Genomic DNA, 24302 nt, shown 5'->3' with positions numbered 1-24302 from the left:
ATGAAATACTTCTTTTGCTTAGTATTATGAAAAACTTGCATGCACAAAGCATTTGCTTGTTACGGTTTCACCCACCCATGTCATTTAAGCACATATATGTTTTGGATTAATAAAAATGGGTTTGAGAAGGTATTACCTTCTGTTTTCCATACGCAAAAATAATAAAAACACGATATAATATTATTTATATATGCACAAAAGAGAGAAAAGTGCTACTTATATGAAAGTCCCACGAAAATAAAAGAGTTATTTGATAAAAGAGGCGTAGAACAGTGACACACGTTTTCACTTAATAATAAAAGATTTTCAGTTCGATACTTGTGGGCGAGACTTCTCGTATCTCTTTGTCAATTTTTGTTTTTTGTGTTAGAACTTGTAAAAAAAAAAATATTTACCTTATATTGTTTAATTACTATAACATGATTCATGCCTCTCAGTCTTGTGTGCCTATCTCCATGATGAATGCTTTGCCCGTGACACACCACCAACCATCCCATTTTCTTTAATTTTAAGGGGTAGTTGAGGTCTATAATATGTATATCCGGCCCAGGAGCCGTATTGAGAAATGTTTCCAGCCAGTCCTTACTTGCTTAATGTTTTCCATACACATTCGATAATACGGCACCAATCTTTAACATCTGCCTCCACACATAGCGCCAACATCGTAATTCATCAGTACAAGCACAAAATGTGAAATTGAGGATTCACAAGAATATTAATAGGCCGAACATACACCGGATATTTTGTATGTTTGCTTTATAATATGTACTAGATTTGACCTAAGAAAAAGAACATACACTAGATGATAAGATTAGACAAAATTTGACAGATAGGATTATTGACAAAATATACTTGCTTTGTTATTGGAAATAAAATTATACAAGATCATTCAATCGATGTTTTTGGTCAAGACCAACCGGGGAGTTTTAAAGGTCAAGATTTATAGTAAGTTGATCCTCCACCTTATTCCCAAGATCACCGTCAAACCATATTTGGAGGACTTGCCAATATCTTGCTTAAGAGGAGAAAGAACAAAGATTAACATATTAATCGATAGATATACGAATGATGATTATGATTAGAGTTTATTGAGGTTGATTGACTGCTTAGTTCTGATCGATTTCCTAATGAATTTCGATAACTTTGCTGATGGTTGACAGAGGCTCATATGATTATTTACACATTTGTTTTTATCTTGGGTAGGTAAAAGAAAGATTATATATTATTCAAATCTTATTCTTGTGAATTCGAGCATGGAACTATCAGTCGCTCCTCATAAATATTGTTCGGCGATATTTGTTCGACCAGCTAGGGTTATTGGCCAATTAGTCAAAAAGCTTGCCCTCCTAAATATCCTACACAACACGAATTCAGCTTACACACATTATCACACGCACTCATTAATGAGCCAAATAAAAAAAAAATCTTAGTAGTAAGGATTAAGTTTTTCTTTATAGCAGAACTTACGAATTAATATGTGCATGTAGTACTGCCCTAAGTATCATGTACCTACACTTGATCAATTAATCCAACGCTTTTGGCTTCCGTTTGCAAGCCATGAGGTCGTTCGAGAACTCAAATTCTTCCTACCTGAGAAGCAGCTTCTCAGGAAGAATCTTGAGAAGAGCAAGAACTGAAGAGGTGATCTTGAGAACCCTATAGACCCGCAAGACATCAATGGCATCTTGATGGAGTTGACCGTTGGGGATCACTATCCTCTAAACATGCTCGAGGGAACATGTTTCCTTAATAGCCAAAGGGGAAGTAGCAACAACTAGTACTTCTATATGCATGTTGAGCCAGATGCACACTAATGCGGAGAAGCTGAAGTAGTGCACAGTTAGGAGGGCCAAATTTGGGTTTTGGATACAAGTCAAGGTTCCAATGGCAATAACCACTAGAAGAGGAAGAATGGCACTTGGCAGGAGGACCTACTTTATCTATGTCCTAAAAGAGTATGATTTCTTTACCACAAAATAAATAAATAAACCGGTCATCGTTCCAATGGACTATCTTCCTCTTTTAGTGGTTATTATCATCGAAGGCTTGCTTATCCGAAATCCGAATTTGTCCTTCCTCATCGTTCAACACGTAATCCAGTCCGCGTTCATGTGCGCTCGGGTTTGGCATGCAAAGAGAAGTAGAAGTGGTTACTGCTTTCCCTTGGCATAAATGGAAACATGCTCCATTGAGCAATTCAAGAGGACAGTTTGCCCCGACGGCCTATGTTAAGATGTCGTCGACATCTTGCAAAGATATATATATATATATATATATATATAGGATTCTCAATATCAACTCTCTAGTTCTTGTTTTTCTTAGCAAGATACTTCTTAAGAAGCTGCATCTAGGATGGGAAGAGCATGACTCCTACAATGACCTCTCGGCTCCAAAAGGGAGCCGAAGGTCTTGGACAATGGATATAGTTTTGGGTGCTTCAAGCATCCATTAAAATAGGACTATAAGGGGAAATGCTAATGTAGTAAAAGATAGTAAGAGAGCTTTGTGAGAGGGTGAAGAGAGGACGAAGTTTGCTTGATAGATTGAGTAAATAAATTTAGTGTGATGGTGGGGGCCTTTTATAGTGCTAGGAAGTTGGATGATCTCTACTAAGGTAAGGAAATTCACCTGCCTTATATGTTTGTATTAGTTATTCGGCGTGACTTTTGCATTCCTTTATTACTTAATATCGCATTAATGTATCAAAATTTGCATCAGAACTTAATTCGCACAAATCAAACTATGTCACGTAATAAATGAACACGTGTAATTTCAATATTATTTTTGAAGCACCTCTAAAAAAGAAAATTTTAATTCGTGTGTTGTGTTTGGACATTATAGAGCAATAGATATTGTTTACATTTTATTTTATTTATACTTATTTGATATTATTTGTTTTATATTATAAAACATGAACATGTTATGCACTCCTAGACTTTGTGTAATATGATCTTGCTCCGCACATGGAAACATCGACCCCCATCTGAATACTTTCATGTGGCTCGTATCTTGTTTCAAATGTATTACAACATTTGTTAGATTAGGAAAGTCGAAAATATTAGATTAATTTACATTCGGTATTTGACCACAAATATGTTAAGGTGGGGCTATTTCCACACCCTTAATGGCTAATGCACCCAATTTAATAAGGATTACACAAGAATACCCTCGAATTAAAAAAGCATTAATTTTCTCTCCCCTCTTTCTAATGTTTTTTCCTTTCCCTACTCTCTTCCCATAATTGGTATTCAGGCCTTGTCCTCTTGCATAGCGATTGACATATTCCTTCTTGCATAGCAATTGACATATTCCTTCTTACTTAGCTTTTTATTGAAGAGTCAAATAAGTTTGAAATTATATTTCTTGCCACATATAGTACATATTCGATGCCATATTTGATATTCCATGGAGTTTGTTTTTGTCATTTTTTTTTTCACTAAAAAGATTGTTCATCAAATCTTTTTAAAACTAGAAAAGATGGATGAAAATAAATGTAATTGTATGATGGAGATGATTAACATCACTTCTATGCCACTCACACTCACAAGTACATAGTGAGAGACAAACAGAGAAAGACTCACACTCGACCATATGGGAATTCGGCAAATCCCCACTCTCTCACTACCCGGAAGCCTCGGACCCCTCGGAACCGCCCCCACCACTTTCTCCTATCCCAGCCTGATTTTACCTTTTCTTTTTTTTTTCTTTTTTCTTTTTAATTTTATGATACTTTTTATTTAATTTGTTTTATCTCCCAAAGTTGTCATTTGTGCAAAATAATCCTGAGAAAAGCTGCCACGACGGCATTTTTTCATTTTTTGATGGAATACGATGGCGTGCTATGTCGGTAGGAAAAAAATTCGTGCTGTATGATGAAATTATTTCAACCTATGCTGCAGAGTGAAAAATGGCAAAAAACCGTATTATACGGTAATATTTTCCCCTTGTCTTTTGACTCATCGATCCAACGAACTTTAGTGACACATTTGTTCACTAAATTATACTTTTGACCTTTATTTGTACCGTGCTGATGGAAGACTAATTTTCATTCTTTACTCATCGTAAGCCTTTTATATTAGGCACGCTTCTTCACTGCAATTATTTTGGAGTATTATATGGGTTTACTGGCATTGATCTTTTGCTGTAAAAATCTAATTTTTCATGGCTAGCTATTCTACCAGCAAAATTACTTCTTGTACTCGAAATATCTTGTAGCTAGATCAAACCTACATCGATACAAAGATTAGTCTTCACAATAATAGATGCTAATCTTACCGATAGAAAAGGAGATTATGGAGGTGACTTGTTTTTAACCACGACATGTAGAATCAACAGATAATATTTAGAGGATGGTTCTAACTCGAATCACTGGCAAACTAAAGACATCGGTGCCAGGTTCTCCCTTTTAAGAAAGATGAAATAGAGTTTGCTAACCGGCATTTATCGTCTGATGATATGACAAAGGGAAGGATTCCAAAACAAGTAAAACCCCGATAACCGTCTACCAAGCTAAGTGAAAAGCAAGATGTGTTCCGATTGTTTGCAAATTGAATAGAAGGATTTTAAAACAATGCCCAGTCATTAGCAATTCTACAGGTCATGCAGCTTCTTCTGGTGGTTAAACATTAGTACAGAAGGTCCAACCTATGTATGAATTTAGTGAATGAAAACACTGACAGACTTAAAAAGACACGAATCGCTTTATGTATTCGTCAAAAATTTCTTTGGTATAATAATCAGTTACATTAAACAGCAGCAACAATGGCCGCAGAAATATACCTGTCTACCTTTCGAGCTTGCTTAGTAATGCTTCCATCGGCGGCAGCTCCTTCACGATTTGTTGCCAATCAGGCATGCCCTATTAGCGTAGAGGAGAAGAAGTTATCGTGAAATATATTCAGCAGATCAGCTCCTTCACAATTTGTTGCCAAATGTTATGAAAGTTCACATATATCAATCTTCCCTTTCACTTGGACAGAAAAAAAATTCTTTGAATAGACAAGGGTTGTCAAAGTTTTGTTAGAAGACTGGAAGAAAGGCCTACTAGCAGAAGCAGCTATGTTTTCCGTCCAGTTCTACTAAGGTTTTTTTGACCTCTGCTGTCTTAACTGCAGACGAGTTTGAAATCTTAGAAGAGAAAAACGAGATCGTCTATTTGAGAGTTTGCCCATAGTGAGAAAACTCGGGGAAGCAAAAAAATGAAATTGATACCTCAAATAATTCAGACTGAAAACAGTAATTCACAAACAAATGACTGGCAATGGCATCACTCTCAACTATTCTCAAAGTCTCCTCTCTTTGCAACAAGAAGTCTCCACGGTTAAAGTTTTACATAACATATTGAAGTTGAAAGTACCAAAAAAGGATGCCGATGTTGAACATGAATTGACCATCAGAGCATAGGAGCAGGTAACAAGGGTTATGCATTTTACTCACTTTGCCTGATCTCCGTACACGGCCATCAAGTCGCAGTATAATGTAAACATCCTCACCAGGAGTCACTCCTTCGGATTTTTGCTGATCTCTTATCCACCTTATTAAATACATTCAGGGAAAAAATTACATATATTTAGAGTCAGAGTGAAACAGATCACTAAGATTAAATAAAGAATGAGATTAAATAAAAAAGCATTGTATAGCAATGTTTAAGATGAATCTAAACCTGAAAAAAGGAAAACTGCCGAGGACTATAGAATAAGAAAAAAAGCAAAATTGTAGAAGTCAAGCTCATGCATACTTAGAGAGAGAGAGAGAGAGAGAGAGAGAGAGAGAGAGAGAGAGAGAGACATAACAAAGAAAAGATGTTCAGCAGTACCTTTCCCATTCGGCCGGTGACACAACCTCCGCCTTAAGTCTTACTTCGGCTTTCAATCTTGATTTTGCAGTTATGGATTGAGCCCGTTTTTCGAAATCTTCCTGCCAAGGTGTCAAATTTGAGTAGAAGAGAAGAGAAACACTAAGAGCAGCATTAAGCACAAGAGAATTTGCTGTAAGAATGAATTTCTTGACACTTGACAGCTTTTAAAGAAATTCAAATTGCATTGCTAATTATTACCCCAATAGAAGGCAGAGCAGTAGCTGCCATGGGAGAGGCACCAAAGCCCTTTTTCTCGACTTGTGGTTCTCTTCCTTCGCCCCATATAACTGGAATTAGAAGAACACCTCGTCTAACGAGCTCAGTTCGAAATTTTTCAGCTTTCTGAATTGCCAAGGCAATCGTTTCTTTTTTTCCTGCCAAAATAACCTTAAACAGACTACCCCTGAGCCAAAATTGACCAGACTAGACAAACATAGAAAATAAAGCAATTAACCAGGAAAAGAATATTAAGTGAGTAACTGCATTTCCCACAGGTTTAGGTTTGATTTATGACATTCAAATGATGAGGAAAATAAACAATGAAGATATACCAGTTAAAGTTAATTTTCTTGGTCAAATCAGGAAGAAATTGTATCCGAGAGAATTCTTGAATTGGGGATATAAAAGGCATATTAATTTACAGCATTAGGGAAGCAAGCTTTGTAATCAAAGAGAAAAGGAGAATATACCAAAATGGAGAAATTCAAATAAGAAGATGAGAAGTGCTCTATTGCTTACTGGTCTAACTGTATCTCTGAGCTGCACGAGTTCAACCACTCGATTAGTTGAGAGGCGCAGAGGCAACCTCGACAAAGTCTCATCTCGGGATATTTGTGCGAGCTGCTCTTCCTCCTTTTTGTTGTCCCAGAGAAATATCGCAACAAGAACAATTATACCTGTTTGGTCACTGATTCAAAAAATTTAGTCATTTCTAAGAGGCAACTTCTTCATACTAACCGACTGATCATATTATAAAATGAAATTTCGAAAAAGGTTGATCCAACAACAATTTTTTGGAATCAAACAACGGTTATCTCAAAGGTTTAAGCTATCTCTTGGCAAAACACTAACAACCACTTTTTCCAAAAAGTTTTAAGCTATCTCAAAGGTGGTTTAAAACTGCCCCTTATGCCCAAGCAGAGCCTCGGCTACATTTGGAAAGAATTGGAATAACACTTCAGGAATGATAGTGTAAGGTAAACAGGAATGAGGGCTTGCAAAGAACCCTGAACCAGATATCATGCTTCGATAGACTCTTACCAAATTGAATGATGATTTTTAGATGACATTAAATTCTCTATAGTGACTTTCACCCCTAAAAAGGACCTATACTCTCATTTGCCAAGGCAATCCATGTAATATTAAATGGAAAGTCCACTTTAGATCAGATTCAAGCTGAATGAATGGCATAGTTATTACCTCCGATGTTTATGGCAACATTTTGAGCAGTTTCTATGAGGTCGGGAGCACCTTCTCCACCTTGAATTGCGCGAATTAGCCTTGGTACAGTGAAAAACAATGAAATCCCAGCAGCTGCAGAGAGTGCAACAGAAAAGAATCTTCGAACCCCACGGAATGGTGCTTGGACTTCACTGATGAGCTTCAGATCTCTTCGGAAACTGTAGCCTATATCTTCTCCACCTAATCTAGCCTGTAGATTTTAAGATAAAGTAATAAGATGCATGCATCGACCAGTCTTCATACAACAAGTGATATTAGTTCACCCCTTTTCCTTCTCAACTTACAGCTACTAACTTTTGGACACCTAATATATGGTAAGTTTGATCAAATGGGGCGGAATGGAGTTAGCTAACAACCTCTTCCTGAAGTTCCTTGAATTCAGGCAGTGCTCTGAAGGATGCCAAGTCTGGGTCATTGAGAATAGTGCCAAACTTAAGGTTGTACTCCCTTAGAGCTAAACGTAAGCAATCCGCTGCTTTCTTTCCTTCCCCTCTATCTCAAGTGAAAAAGTTTCAACATGTCAGAAGCAATCATCAATGAGCTGGAACAAAATGTCTACGTACCGTCCAAATTGACATAAAACACATGCATAAATTTATTTACTTATTTATATCATCAAAAATCCCAAAGTAAATTTTGCAGCCATGTTCTTTCAGACTTGCAGGTAAGACATGTGAAGTAAATAATTCGACAGGATTGGTATGATAACATCTCCACAGAAAACTCTGCTCTGCTGCAAATATTACCTTGGCACTAGACAGTATTCATATCTACCTTCACAAAACTCTCAAAAATATCAATAACCAATAAATTTCTGTTGAAGGCTCTAATTTCCTGTATCAACTGGACAGACGCATTGGTGAAAGCTCGAAGAAAATCACTTGTATTAAAACTGATGGATATTGGGAGAATCTACACATTTGTGTTTGATAAGGAAAGGCATAATTCCCCAAAAGTTCAATTCAAATCATACTGTTTAATTTTAACAACAGGATGGGGCTGGAGGCCGCGCGATGGAAGGATAACACAAGAAAAACTATCAACAGCATTCTGCTTATGTTACGATGGACTCTATTCATGAATGAATGAAGACACTTCAACTGTTTCATTTCAAATCATCTCACCAGATGAAGTAGTCTAGAAACAGAACATAGATTTGAGTTTGCTGGTCACAACGAAGTATTACCTGTAGGCATGGCAGCAAGCTTTGTTATATAGTGCCGCCTGTGCCTCCACGGAATTAGGATTCAATGTGAGAGCCGTTTCAAACTGGTTCAGAGCTTCTTTAACCTGGAAATTGAAAAACTTGATATTAGATAAAACTTATTTTGGGTAATGAAAGGATATAACTCTATAGCATGATATCCTTATAAAGTGCAAAGTGTAAAACCACTCTGGAACACGTCTTTTGAAAGGGACCATATGGTAAAACCTTATTGATTTGAACTTTTGGCTTTGAAGATAACAATTATCATTTATTTTTTTGGTGAAAAACGACTATCATTTATAAAATTGCCATTTTTCATGTTGTGATATTACATCCAATGAAGGGCCGTATAAGAAAGAACATCTTACAGAATTCTGAGAATGGATAAATTGATATCTATGACGAGCGTGTAAAAGACGAATTCACATCCAAGCAAATTTGAAGTTGTATCACATCAAAGTTTCAGTGATAGGGCACAATGCAACTTTCACAATGCTATTTCATGCAATGAAATTACAGACTCTCTCTTCTGATCAGTATGAAGGTACCGACTAAGACATACAAGTTGCACAATCCCGGTCACATTCTTTTTCCTTTTTTGTTGTTTAGCCACCGGATTGGAGTCTTATTCAGCAAGAGAATGATAACTGAAAAAATGCCCTGGCTAGACAGTCATACGGTCGGTTCAATGGCTACTTGAAAAAATCCCGGTCAATTTCTTAAAATGCTAGTGGGTGCAATGATATTACTGACCCTCTCTTATGACCAGTGCGAAAGTACTATCTAAGATAAACAAGTTGCACAATCCAGGTCGGGTTCCTTTTCCTTTTTTGTTGTTTGGCCAACCCGATGGGACTGTTATCCAGTACGAAAAATGAAATCGAATAAAATGTCCCAGCTACACAATCATATGGGCACTTCAGCGGCTACATGAATTAATCATTCCCTTACAGGGCCACAACACGGATAAACCTGAAGTGATCCTGGCCATAGAATTCTCACATTATAGCATTTAGTTCAAATTTAGAACGGCCGTGGCTGCAAAGGCAGCGATCACACCACCATGTCCTAGGGACTTTTCTGCCGACCATTTTGATATCTAATACATCCAATGATTTGAAAATGTGCCGGGCAGAGACAAGTAGTAGCATCACACCAACTCATGTAATCCAACAGCAGGGAAACTTATACAACAGCTACGCTTGCAAATGCAGAATTCCAGATGCTGGCACCCACTAGAGAGGAAATTACAACGAGTCATGCAATTCAGAGAATTGGCACAAGACATCGATGAGCTCACCCGGCCTTTCGAGAAGAGTTGGAGGCCCGTGTTGACGCAAGACTCCGCGGTCTGGGTGTTGGCTTCTTGGGGCTGGGAAGTGGAAGAAGAGCAAGTGACTGCGGAGGAGAAGCGGGCATTCTTCGGGAACTTGAAGAGGGTTGCTCCCGCGCTGGGAAGCCATGGCTCTGTTCTTGAATATGAGGCTCTGAAGCAGAGGACTTGGTGGTTCAGTGAAAGGTTAGCGACAGCCATAGGAGAGAACTGAGCAGAGCAGAGCACGGAACTGATAAACTGGCAATTGGCAATGCCCAATTTCCAATATTTTACTTGAAAAATCCTGATTTTGTGGGTTTTTATTTTTTATTCTTTTTCACGTATTATTATTATTATTATTTCCTTTTAAATTTGTGGTGAGCAGACCCCGTCGTTTTTTTCCTGAATGTCACTCTTTTGGCTTTTCTGTGTCAGTTTTGACTGAAATTTGGGAAATTCTTCGTTTTTCCGAGCCGGGCAGCTGTGTTGTTCGTGAAATGGGGATTGTCTCATCGGAATAGGATGCATAAGATTGGATTGCGATTAGTAATGAGTTAGAGTCCAACTCAACTCCATTCCAAATATAAATATATTTATTTATTTGAATGAAATAATAATGATGATTATAAAAAATTATGTATAAAAATTTATTATTAAATAAGAAAAAAAGTAATAATTATATTATTAAATTGATACAAACATTCTATGAAAAAAGAGAATATATTATTAAAAAATTAATTATATAATAATAATAATAAAATATGTATGAAAATTTATTATTAAATAATAAAAAATAACAAAATAAGTAATAATTACTTTGTTATTTGAAAAAAAAATGGAGTGGAATGAATTGAAATGAAATTTAACTCCATTCCCAAATTATTGGCTAACACTGACGTGGCGTTTGATTCACAATAATGGAATCGAGAAGGGTTAAAATTGTAAGAGAATGAAATCTTAGGGGAATATAATTGAGATTCTAATGATAGGATTCTGATAGAATTGGGCCGGAATAAATCCCGAATCAGCCCAACCAAACGGGCCCTGAATGATATTAACCATAACAAGGAAAAAAAAAAAGGCATTTTTTTTTAATTGGAATGTTTGGCCGGTCGAGGAGATTAAGGAAAATAGGGAAACTTTTACTAAAGGAGGTACAACTTAACCTCATCCGTGGGTTCACAGAGTTATTAGAAACTTGTGGTATAATTCATGATCTGTATACGGTTCGGTTTCCATTGATGAGGTCGGATTACAAAATATAGGAACTAAACTTATACATGGTAAGTTTTTTACGCCCTGAAATATGTACATACAATATATGGTGTTAAATTTTATTCAACGATGTGGCTCGATATATATGTTTTAAACGTTATGTATTATATGTTATTCCATTTATAAGCCCGATTAAGTGATCTATTAAAGTTTTGATAATGGACCTTAACGATATTTCAGTAAAATATGAAAATTAATGTGTAGATACTAAAAGAGTATCTTTCGATTCTACGATGGACATTTTCGACATGTGTGATTCTAGGGTTTCAGGAATTTTGTTCTAATATATGGAGCAAGCATGCATCCTAAACATGACATATGTGATCAAACTGCCTATTTACCTAATTACTTTCCAAGCAAAAAAAAATTGTCTATTTACCTATAATAACGGAAAAAGAAGGATCTTCTTGGGTACCCCGGGTACAGAAATGAGCCGCGGAGAGAAAGCCACATCATCAACACTGTATTTGTTTCAATTTATATATAAGCACCAGTTTTATGCCTATTCAAAAATTGACCCCTGAAGAATATTAAAGAAAAACAGAGAGAGGGAATTTGATGATATACGTTACGCTTAGGATGCACGTCGGCTTTCCATTCCGACATTGGAGAAGAAGAGTGGTGGTGGTAAAAAGGTTGGGTGGTGTAAAACCTTTTATTGATAATACAGTTTGGTACGAAAATTTTTATTTTTTATTTTAACAATAACATTCTAAAATGTTGCAATCAACTAGTTGTTCACTCACGTCGTTAGTGATTTCTAACGCAGCAAATAATACTATAAAAAAATTTATTTCTTTAAATTTGAATCAATTATAAAATCAAATAAAACATTAAAAATAAAAAATTATCTCACGTTGTCTCTCATCTCTCTCTTATCTCTCTCATCCTTCCCCCTCCTTAAGCCACCCACAGGAAGAGCTCCAGCAAGCAGGGCATGAGATCACCGATGCTATTGTCCCTTCTCCCTCCATGGGAGTTGTTGTTCCTCTTCATCTCTCATTCCCTTTCTTGCTTTTTTAATCTAAATTTTTTTTATATTTCTTCACCGATCCAAGTCGCTGGTGTTAGGGCTATTCAAAATGAACCAAAAACATAATTGAACCATAGAACCGAACCAAACCATTTGATCTGGTTCTTTTTCGATTCGATTCAGCAAGGCATGAATGGTTCGATTAGTTTCCAAACCATTTAACTCTTTAAAAAGAATTATTCTTCTTATCTTCTCTTTGACTCACACGTGACATTAAGGTTGTTAAAAAAGAATCACATCGAACCAAACCACTTCGAACCAAACCCAAATAACTGGTCGAAACGGTTCAATTCTTTGACTATCAAATGGTTCCTTCGATAATCAAGTAGCCCAACGAACCATCTTGCAGTTCAAAAAGATTCGGTTCGGCTTTTGAATCGAATTGCACCATGAACACCCTAATCGACAGGGATCTGGGTTTCTTCCCAAATCGAAAGTTCTTGGCTTTTCCCCAGAACTCTCGAGTTTTGGGTTTTTCCTCGAAACTCCCGATCTGGAGTTATGGGAAAAATCACATAACTCTCGGTCTGGGTGGGAGCGTATCACCGGCGACCCTACCCCGACGGAGCTAGAGTTCGCGGGCGGCACCCTCACCTTGATACAACAAGTAAAGTAAAAGGAAAAACAAAAACATAAGAGGGAGAAGGAGAGAGAGGGTCCAACGAGGGTCGGAGGAGAGGGCGGCGCCGATGAGGGTCTCAAACATATTGGAGCCTTCCTCTTTGTCTCCCAATCAAGACAGAGATGAAGCGAGAGAGAGAAGAGAGAGAGGGGAGAGATAGATATGAAGAGAGAGAAGAGATAGGAGAGAGCAGAGATGAAAAGAGAGAACAGATAGAGACAGTGAACGGAGGGGAATGCTCCCTCGATGGCTCCTACAAGGGCTCCGATGAGAGTGGGCATTGGAAGTCTGGATAGAGATGAGAAGAAAGAGGGGGGAAGAGAGAGTGTGTGTGTGAGAGGTTTTTTCTTTTAATTTCATTTTATTGTTTATAATAATAATTATTATTATTATTAAATTATTAAAATAACTTTTCTTATATTATTTTTTCACGTCAAACGCACTCATAATATTTCATCTGCCACTTCAGAAATTGCAAATGGTGTCGGTGGATAACTGATGAAATGTAGTTATTTACAATAATTTAGGAAGTTTTGTACTCAATTGTTATAAAAAAAATTGTATTGAACTGTAACATCCCAAAAAAATTTGACAAAATTGACAATTTGGTCCCTGAAAGATACACCTCACTGCAAATTGATCCCTTACGCATATTGTGTGTACAAATTGGTCCGAATGTTGCAAACGTTTGTACCATTTAGTCCTTCCGTTCGAAAAATGGGAAGTCCCTGACGGGAAGTGCTCAGACGGCCGTTAATTGGCACTGTGACCTCCTCCTCTTGAATTCCTTCACTGGCTATACGACAGAAGAACATAAATGCAAAGAGAAAACCCCAAAACACATTTGATTTTACTCCTTCCTTCTTTCCTTCCTTTCCCTGATTTGAACAGAAAACCCTAAAACAAATCCCCCACATTGGACTCGAAGAACACATTTCACCCCAAAAAAGCCAAACCCGAGAACCCCCAACACAACAGAAACATGCAGAACCTCCAGCAGAAACAGAAAAAACAGACATCCTTAGCTTGATCTTCAACTACAACCTTCAGATAACCAAAATCGGTATTCCCCATCTGCAGAACAACAAAGCCAACAACCCCCAGCACAACAGAAACATAAACCCGAGAACCCCAAAACAGCAGGAACACACACAAATCTCCCAGCAGAAACAGAAAAGAAACAGACCCCATATACAAAAAAAAGAACAAGAGAATCCCCAGCAGCTTCAAGCCATCGGCATCACCAAACCCGAGAGCCCCCAGCTGCAAAACAACAACAGAACCCCCAGTACAATAGAAACATGCAGAAACCCCCAGCAAAAACAGAAAAGAAACAGACCTTAGCTGCAGAACAAGAACAAGAGAACCCCCAGCAGCTTCAAGCCATCTGCATCACCAGACCCGAGAACCCCCAACTACAGAACAACAACATTAACAAAGCACCCAACTGCAGAACAACAACATTAACAGAAAACCAAACAATACAATAAGTACAAACCTAATAATTCAGCTTGCAACAGTGAAGACAAATCAGTGAAGATATAACTGGTTGATCCAACAAATCAAATCAGTGGGGAGCAAAGTTCAAATATTTTTATAGTTTGAAAATTTGAAATGAACGAACAATAGTCATTCAGATCCTTCTACAATTGTTTCTAGCCATCCCAATCACAGGAAAAATTCTGCACATTACAGTATAGCACAATCCTCTAATAAAGTTTAGATTCATCAGTTACAGAATAAACCATGAAAAAATATAGTTAGAGGAGAAAAGTCTCAAGCATTTTTAAAGAAATATATATACATACATATCCAACCTGAACCACGGTAAAAAGATATGGGCATGTATCGATCCACACAGAGAAACAGCATCAATAACCATCAATAACCAGGCAATAAACTGAAGCAGAAAGAGAATTAGCTAAAACAGAAAACTCTGTTCCCCTCTCATATAGAACACTTTGCTTCCTCCAATGCACATAGAACATATGATCTGAATTGCTCATTCCACACTCATGCAGACAAATATAAAATTTGTTACAACACTCAAACCAATCCCATTCAGCACTCTTCCATCCACAGACAAAATCGACCCTTTTTGGGATGACATTCATAAAAAACAATGCCTTAATCACTTTCATCAACACAGCAGTTGAAAAAAATTAAGATAAATGTACTGACCTGGTCCCCATGTGGCACCCAAATCAACAGCCTTTCTGCCAACTCCCGCAACAATAATCCCAGGTGCTTCTCACCAGGAAACGACCACAATCACGAATGAAACTCCGGAAGATCACAGTCGACACTCTCAATTACAGAAATATTGAGGCGTTTGGTCGAATTTGATGATTTGAGTCGAATCAGGTGGTTCAATTAGGGTTTCAGGGACATCGCGGGAAGCACCGATTTGGGGATAATATGATTTTGTTTTTCGTTTTGCAGGGTTTGACTTTAAGGACGACCAATTTTGCCAATTAACGGTCGTCTGAGCACTTCCCGACAGGGACCTCCCATTTTTCGAACGGAAGGACTACATGGTACAAACATTTGCAATGTTCGGACCAACTTGTACACACAATATGCGTAAGGGATCAACTTGCAGTGAGGTGTACCTTTTAGGAGACTAAATTGTCAATTTTGTCAAAAAAAAAATTTAGTACCAGCATTTTTACCTGGGACCACACCCATTGGGAAGGTCGTTGCTGATGTCAGAGGGCTGCGGCAGCCACTATGGAGCCGGTAGTCGCCTGGGGGGAGGCCCACTGGCATGAAAAGTGCAATCCATATCGAAAAGCACTTGGCGCAATGTCAACCCAATTATTAGAATTGGATGGCTGAGGTTAATTTGCGTCACTCTCTTAATGGTGCCCTAATTTAGCTTGGAGCACCATCTGAAAATCCTTGAGGAGAAAAAAAAAAAGAGAGAGAGAGACAGAGAGAGAGAGAAATAATCCCCTATATTATTAGCATGTCAAATAATAGAAATTTAAATGAATTGTGTATACAGTTTGCTTGAATGGCTGTAAATGGTCGCGAATCTAGTGGGAAGGGATTCTTCCGTTGCCTTCTTGCCGACTGATTCTCCGCTTTGACCATTAAAACCCCCCACCATTATTATTGGGAATTTTATTCAGTTCCCGAACATAACCGATCTAATTAAACATAATCGATTAAAAATGTAACATGATTAATTGCACTTTATTACACTCAATAATATTTATTTTACGATCGACTATATTCAACTGACATGTCCCGATTGGTCACAGTAAACACTTAAAAGAGCCTCTGCAGGGAAGTTAAATCCTATTATTATTGATTTAGTCTTTTTGCGTTTCTTTCCCTCCCCTTCTCTTACTTAACTAACCACTGAAGATCTCCACTCTCTCTCTCTCTCTCTCTCTCTCATCCCCGACGGGCGAGGCGACTAAATCATGGAAGTCGTCCACCACTCCTCCGCCTTCCTCCTCCCCTCGGTCGCCCCCGACCACCGTCCGTCCCTCAACTACGCCCTCATCGTCCTCAACCAGCGCCTCCCCCGCTTCACTCCCCTCCTCTGGCAGCACGGTAACGCTTTTTGCTTCCCTTCTTCCTCCTGCCTCCACCCTTCTTCTCGTCCTCCGTCTGATCGCTAGATTCGGGCGGGGTTATGTGCTGGCCGGTGTGTGACTGTCGTGTGTTGCCTTTGTTGTTGTTTAGAGCAGCACAGCTGCGGCTCTGCGCTGATGGAGGCGCCAACCGGGTGTTTGACGAAATGCCCGGCTTGTTCCCTCACGAAGACGCTGTTGCCGTCCGAAACCGGTGAGTTGCTTTTTGCCTTTGTTCCCTGGACGTTTACTTTGTGAATACGGGCAAGCTCATGCTCACTTTCAGCTCCCGTAAGAGTGCTCTGTGAATCGTTTGTGGGTTCGTTCCGTGTTAATGGACGAATTTGGGATTGAATCCTTCTAATTTTAGCTCTAGGTCAAAATTTGGGAAGATTGCATGGTGCTTTCTGGTATGATCTTCCAAGAACAAATCGGCGATGAAGTTGTGAAGGAGCTCGAGATAATATGAATACAAATGTGAAGATACTTTTTTTCTTCTGTTACTTAGGAGTAATCCACTTAAAAAACATAACATACCGAAATCTTCGGATCAAATTGACTCCTTTTTTAATTTTTCTCGAGAGTGGGAATTGATTCGCTCTGTTCCCGCCTGTGTTTTGTTTTTAGTAGAGCTATCTTTGTTCGTTGCCCTAATTGATCTGGATTATACGTTCCTTTCACGAGGATGGTGAGTTGTTAACTAATATTATTACATCATCAGCGACACTGAAGATCACATTAGGTAGCCTTGCACCATGCTCGCAGTTTCTGGGTTCTATGGACATGAACACTCTATGTTATCATTTTTCTGGCTTGAAGCCTAGTAAATCATATTTGACTGGTTGCGGTTATATATTATACATAATATGCAATTTGACTGTTAGAAGTTTCTGAAAATAGTCTAAGAACACCTTTTTCAATGGGGCTTTGTATCTAAAGAAAGTGGGAGTAAAGTTTGTTGAATTAACTTTCAGATTTCTTTCAGGTACAAACCAGATGTTATCAAAGGTGACATGGATTCTGTTAGAACAGATGTGGTGGATTTTTACATCAAACTGGTATTTTTCCTTCCTGTTGACGATCTTGAGTGATGGGATGACGTTCATTTATAACCTATTTGAAACTCGGTGCTGATCTTTCCCCCTGCATCTTGCTCCTTCTATGTGTTTTCTGAGATAGCTTGAAAATTTTCAAGCTAATATATCTGTCTTAACAAGAATATTGCCTCGAAATTTATTTTGGTGCTATCACTCTTTCTTCTATATCAATATTAATGCAATTCCAACTTCAGGCTGAGCACTTTTATTCTTGCTAATTGGTGCAGGGAACTAAAGTTGTAGATGCATCTCATGATCAGGACACCACTGATTTGCACAAATGTGTGTCCTTCATCTGTGATTTCACTCCCGACCTAGAAAAATCTAAGGTGAGTTTCATTATTGGAACTCCTTACCTTCCTGATGCTTGAACCTCTTATCTTTATTTTTAAACTTAATTCGTTGTGAACTATTGGCAGTTATGTATCTTAGTTGCGGGAGCACTAGGTGGACGATTTGACCATGAGGTTGGAAATATCAATGTTCTATGCCGCTTCAAGGATACAAGAATAATCCTTATATCTGATGATTGCCTGATACATCTGCTTCCAAAAGCCCAGAATCATGAGATCCATGTTTTGTCATCTGTTGTGGGTCCACACTGCGGACTTATTCCAATTGGGATGCCATCTAGAAGTACTACAACAACCGGTCTCCAGTGGGATCTCAGTGAGTTCCTTTTCTTTCTGACTATGCATATCGAAATTTAATTACACACCCAGGGGATGCCAACCCTCAAGTTCATAAACAAATTGCAGATATAATGAGTCAAGACCATGAAGGAGATGGATGTTAATAAGTATCATTGCAGTATTACGGCTTTTCTTGTAGTCTATAACTATTTTCTACTGCTTTTCTCCAATTGGGTATCCTTGGAGCAGCTGCATTCGATGCTTAAATGCATGGCATTCCCACAAGAAATTTTGTTTGTAAATATCGAATTCAAGTAGGTTGTAGACTAATGAGTATTATTCGTGTAATTGTATGGACACAGGGTGAGCTCTGATTTGGTGTGTACCTGACCTATGTCCATTTGCTGATTATCACAGGCGATACAGAGATGAAGTTTGGAGGGTTAGTTAGTACATCAAACATTGCAAAGGGGGAGACTGTCACTGTGCATTCTGATTCTGATCTGCTTTGGACCATATCGATCAAAAAGTCCCAAGACAGTTCGCCGTAAACATGTCTTGCAGAAGCTACCAATTCTGTCGATTTTATGATTGATTCTTTATAATTGCTGAGGGTGGAATCTTCCTCTGTCCATATTGGATCCGTGTATTTGTTCTCTACTATTCAACCGTGTTTCTCGTATTCGATTCAAATAATTGTAATGCATTTTCTTGTGCAACAATTTGTCGTGTCATCAAATATTGTAATCTGAGTTCCTCTTGTGCAGACGTCAGTAGTCCATTTAGTTTTATTGGTTCAAAGACTTATGTCGCACGTAAAAAATCTTTGGGTTTGTTTGGATTCTCACCTTTCAATTATATGGGATTTCCTAGGGTACCTAGATCAAAATGAGAGTCTCTCTCTCTCTCTCTCTTTCTCTCACAACCTGTTGCGTGTAAGATGAGAAATATTTTGTAAAAATTTAAGAAATCTAATTTTAAATTTTTTTTCAGTTACTAAAGTTCTAAAATTTCTTGAAGTGGTATCCAAACGGATGGAAGAATGTGCAACTTGTCCAATTTGGAACCCAAAATATTTTCTATTTCTGAAAAAGTCTAATTTATGAAATCTAATTTATAATTTGTTTTTCAGTTACCAAAGTTTTAGAATTTCTTGAAGTGGTAGGCAAACGGACGGAAGAATGTGCAACTTGTCCAATTTGGAATCCAAAATATTTTCTATTTCCGAAAAAAATCTAATTCATGAAATCTAATTTTTAATGTTTTTTTCAGTTACCAATGTTTTAAAATTTCTTGAAGTGGTTTGCAAACGGACGGAAGACTGTGCAACTTGTCCAATTTGGAACCCAAAATATTTTCTATTTCCAAAAAAGTTTAATTCATGAAATCTAATTTTTAATTTTTTTCCAGTTACCAATGTTTTAAACTTTCTTGAAGTGGTATGCAAACGGACGGAAGAATGTGCAACTTGGTCAATTTGGAACCCAAAATATTTTCTATTTCCGAAAAAGTCTAATTCATGTAATCTAATTTTTAATTTTTTTTTCCAGTTACCAATGTTTTAAAATATCTTGAAGTGGCATGCAAACAAACGGAAGAATGTGCAACTTGTCCAATTTGGAACCCAAAATATTTTCTATTTCCGAAAAAAATCTAATTCATGAAATCTTTTTTTTTTTCCAGCTACCAAAGTTTAAACTTTCTTGAAGTGGTATGCAAACGGGCGGACGAATGTGCAACTTGTCCAATTTGGAACCCAAAATATTTTCTATTTTCGAAAAAGTCTAAACCGGAGATCTCATTTTTTAAATTTCCGAAATTTCCATATTTTGACTCAATTCTTTTTTTTTTTCTTAATTTCTGAAAAGCCAAAATTCATTCGTTGCTTCTCCAAATTGGATCGAATCAGAGTGTCATTTAAAATAGAGCGCTAAAATTGATGATCTACTCAAATAAATCCTTAAAACTTAAAATGTTTTTAAGGGATCTTTTGATTTGAATGAAAAAGCTTCCTCTCTTGTGTTATTTCATCTATTATGATCTAACATTTCATCCGCAAATGAGAAAGTGCACGTACTAGTTGATCATAATAATGCTTAAGCAGAACGTAGGTATCACTTGGAAAGTATGTTTCAAGTATTTCATTCATTGATTTGTTGAAATAAATATGTCTTACTTGATGATAATATTCAAATGCTTGGAGATTATATTTGTTTCAACTTTCCAGAATTCTTTCAGTGATCAAACAACAGCCAAAAGTGCTCTTTAAAGTTTATCAATTAGCTCCAACTTTCCCACTATATATCGTATGTTATAGTATATTTCAAATAGTGTATAATTGCTCCAATATGATTTTTTTTAATACAATTTTCAGTGAGTTAATGATTAACAGAGAGAGAGGGAAAAGAAGAAGAAGAAAAAGAAGAAGTTCCAAGCATTGAGGTCATTAACAATTCAAAATGAGTTTTCCTTCATACTCCTCACTTTAAAAAAATGATATTTGTTCTAAAGATGGCTAATAATATTGCGATTTGACTAATCGCTGAGTCTTTTCATAGAATTAATATTAGGAAAAAAAAATACCGCACTTCGCCTCCGGTCCAAAAACTATCTCATATAATTATTACACACATGTACTATGAAGAAATTATTATTTCTTAAACTCACTTATTAATAATGATAATATTTTAAAAAATGTGATTAGAGTACTCATAAATCCATAAATTATATTTATAAAAAAGTCCATGAATTATAAACTCATTATAAAATAACTATCATTATTATCTATAATTGATTTTATTATAGAAATTCAAATATTTGAAACAATCACATATAGAAAACAACCGAAAAAAATATGATCTAGTGATATTATTTTGAATATGATAACCCGCACTTCGTTGCAGGTATATTTTTTACGAAATCTAATCATCATATCGAGACAATCTATGTTTTACTTTTTGTATATTCCAATGCAAAGACGCATAATTATTAGGGGTGTGCACGGTTCCGGGTATACCCGGGTAACTCGTATTGAAAATATGATAGGTTCCAGGTATTAAAATCAGGAACCAGTGAAAATCGATTCCAATTCTGGTTCCTGCCTATAGGGTACCCGGAACCGGTTGTTTATTTAAAAAAAAGGAGGAAAGAGTAAAGTTATTGCCTCTTCTAATGAATCATAGCAAAAACACTTTGTTGTGTGAGATCGTATTATGAATGTTTAATTTTGTAGATGGATTGATGAGATATATTATTTTTTGTTGTTGTGGATTAATCTAAATTTTATTGATATTCTATTTGACGTGATTACTGATTATGTATGTGACATTTTCGGTTTTATTTAGTGAGAGAAAAAAAATTTACAGGTTTCAACAGGATACCCATAACCTGTGGTATGATATAGGTTCCGGGTAGGTTTCGATTTCAGAATTCAACAAAGTAGGGTTAGGTTCCAAAATCTTGGAACATGTCCTTTATAGGATAGGGTCCGGGTATCGTGAAAAATATATGGTATCCAAAACCGATCACCCCTAATAATTATATATATATAAAATATTTAAATGTATTCTTTTTACATGACTCGTTCAAATATATATAGCTTCTAGATATATCTTTCTAGATATATTAATAATGTCATGATCATCATTTAATCATTATCTTTGTAAATTTTTTCATTGATACTAAACTTGAATTTATGATTATCCTATCTATTAAAATTTGAGTAGACGATCAATTTCGTCTCTAACTTATGCAAGTTGCATCAATTGGATCTCCAAGAAAAATGTCACATCAATTTAGTTTCAAGTCACATCAATTTCGTCCCTAGTCATGTTAATTTCGTCTATGACCACATTAATTTAGTCCTTGAGCATTTCAATTTCGTCATTGATCACATTAATTTGGTCATTGGTCATGTCAATTTGGTCATTGATCACATCAATTTAGTTTCTCCGCTTGATCACATCAATTCAGTCATTGCTTGGTCACATCATTTTAGTCCTTGTCAACATCAATTCTTGACATCAAAAAAGTCCATTTGGTATCTCCCTTTGTTTTACTACTCTCGTCTTCTAGGCGAATTTGCCGCATTCGTTCACATTACTCGGACCTTCGATTCCCGTGTTTATGGTGGCTATAAAAAAATTTATACATAGAACTACTGCTTATGATCGAGATTCGAGACAAAAAATGAAGAAAAAAGCTAAAAAAATTCGTTGAAATTCGGTTTTCACTCATAATGCATAAAACTTGGGAGAGTGATATCTCTCAAACCGTGCAACGAAATTATAAGTCGTAAAGTAATGTAACTTTCTACAATATGAGGAATCTGTCTATATAATTTTTTGGACCAATATTGACTCTATAAGAATTTATTTTCGTGTTTTAGAGAGAGAAAAATATAGTTCATTGCTATGTTTTTGGCAAGTTTATGCTGAATTTGTTCATGGTCTGGTTGACAAAGTTTTCCTTCCTGTCTTGTGTTTGTGGGGTCAGTAGATATCATATGGTAAGACCAGCAAAATTTAGCTATTCAAATAAAATTTTGGTAAAAACTGGAAAAAAGGAAAAGAAAATTTTAGTAGCTATTCGAATATATTATTTTTTTCCTTTTCCAAAAAACGAGGGAAGCATCTCTCTAAAATTTTCTTACGTCCCTGCACTTCTTGAGCATATCTGTCCAGTACGTATGCTGTCGGGGATTCATGGACCCAGGGATTATTGGAGCTAAGCACTAACACCCCAGCTCAAAAAAGTTTTTTTTTTAAAAAAGTACTAAGCTTACTAAATATTTGGTGTTTTAGGCGATTTTTTTAGTATTTTTTGTTAAAAAGTTTCATGCACAATGTGGTAAGTAATTTAATGAGTTGTAATAAAATTTTAATTGGGTATTTCTCAAATTTCTTATTTTATTTGTTTACTCGGTACATACGGTGCTGGGGATTCACGGAATCTTGGAGATTAGTCAAGCTAAGGACGGACATCCTCGGATGAGAAAAAGTAAAAAAAAAAAAAACGAAAGTACTAAACTTTCCGAATGTATTTAAGTTAGCTCTTTTAGTACTTTATGTAAAAAAGTTTCCTTCACAATGTGGTCAGTATTTAATGAGTTGCAATGAATTTTAATCAAGTATTTCTTGAATTTCATATTTTATTTGTTTGCCCGATACATACGCTGCAAGGGATTTAAGGAGCGCTATGAATTAGTCGAGCTAAACACGGACACCCCAAGTCAGAAAATGTTTTTTTTTTAAAAGTAAGTACTAAACTTACCAAATTTTTGGTACTTTAGGTGTTTCTTTTAGTACTTTCTTATTTTATTTGTTTGGTCAAATCTCCATATTTTCATGTAATAGTCATTATCTTACAATTTTGTTTGTTAACATTTTGGGCAAATTACAAACAAAATCCTAAATTTTGTAAAAAGTATTAGTTTTGTCATAAGTTCTACTTCGTAACAAAAAAAATCACACATTATGATAATCGTCTCAGATTCGGCCTCCGTTACTATCCTATTAAAATTTTCGTCTATTTGCATACCCGAACTTTATGGGACTCACCAAATTTGCATATTATTTGATCATCTTCTTTCTTCTTTACAAAAATAACCTAAGTTTTCATAAAAGTTTCAGTTTTGTTTTAGATTTTGATTTGTAATTTTTTTAAAAATTCATGTCAACATCCTGTTTTGGTCCACCGACTCCAGGAGAGAACATCAATAGCATTCCTGACTACAATCCAAAAATCATTATAAAAGAAGACCAAGTAAATCCAGAGTTACTATTCACAGCCGAGTCAATCGGATTACTTCCCATCGATGGATGACAAAAATGATGATTTTACCCCTCCTTGTGATCATGCTAGGTTGTCGATTTCGAATTTTTCTCATGCTGCGATCCTCCATGTATCATTTCTGGGACCGTTCGGTTGACATGGTTGACCCGGCTATGTATAGTAACCCAGAATTTGCTAGGTCTTCTTTTGTAATAGTTTTCGGGTTGTAGTCAGGAATGTCATTGATGTTCTCTCCTAGAGCTAGTGGACCAAAACGAAATGCTGACATGTATTTTTTTAAAATTACAAATCAAAATATAGAATAAAACTGAGACTTTTATTAAAACTTAGGTTAATTTTGTAAAGAAAAGAGAAGATTAAATGATGTGCAAATTTGGTGGATTCCATAAAATCCACGTAGGCAAATAAACGAAAATCTTAACAGAA

The 24302-nt window shown here is 36.5% G+C and overlaps 2 protein-coding genes across 3 annotated transcripts; one reads left to right on the top strand and one right to left on the bottom strand.

Moving 5' to 3' along the window:
• Nucleotides 1-4510: 4510 nt before the first annotated feature.
• On the bottom strand, nucleotides 4511-10114 carry LOC116210041 (protein LOW PSII ACCUMULATION 1, chloroplastic-like). Its single transcript, XM_031543835.1, has 9 exons — nucleotides 9826-10114; nucleotides 8505-8608; nucleotides 7675-7810; nucleotides 7277-7508; nucleotides 6596-6753; nucleotides 6056-6244; nucleotides 5816-5916; nucleotides 5437-5533; nucleotides 4511-4858 (listed from the first exon to the last, which is right to left on the bottom strand). Exons 1-9 carry the CDS (start codon nucleotides 10057-10059, stop codon nucleotides 4784-4786), a joined length of 1326 nt encoding a protein of 441 aa, XP_031399695.1. The 5' UTR covers nucleotides 10060-10114; the 3' UTR covers nucleotides 4511-4783.
• Nucleotides 10115-16116: 6002 nt separating this feature from the next.
• LOC116210031 (thiamine pyrophosphokinase 1-like) lies at nucleotides 16117-18851 on the top strand. Of its 2 annotated transcripts, none has more exons than XM_031543821.1 (6): nucleotides 16117-16334; nucleotides 16472-16568; nucleotides 17340-17412; nucleotides 17679-17780; nucleotides 17871-18120; nucleotides 18501-18851. In XM_031543821.1, the coding sequence occupies exons 1-6, from the start codon at nucleotides 16202-16204 to the stop codon at nucleotides 18632-18634; spliced, it is 789 nt and encodes a 262-aa protein (XP_031399681.1). In that variant the 5' UTR covers nucleotides 16117-16201; the 3' UTR covers nucleotides 18635-18851. The 2 variants fall into 2 exon arrangements, with proteins under 2 accessions (XP_031399681.1, XP_031399683.1); XM_031543823.1 differs by having other exon boundaries at nucleotides 16200-16334; nucleotides 16467-16568.
• The last annotated feature ends 5451 nt before the right edge of the window (nucleotides 18852-24302 follow it).

This window comes from Punica granatum, chromosome 6 (genome assembly GCF_007655135.1).
Source record: "Punica granatum isolate Tunisia-2019 chromosome 6, ASM765513v2, whole genome shotgun sequence".
Classification (NCBI taxonomy): domain Eukaryota; kingdom Viridiplantae; phylum Streptophyta; class Magnoliopsida; order Myrtales; family Lythraceae; genus Punica; species Punica granatum.
This window is presented reverse-complemented; position numbering and strand designations above follow the sequence as displayed.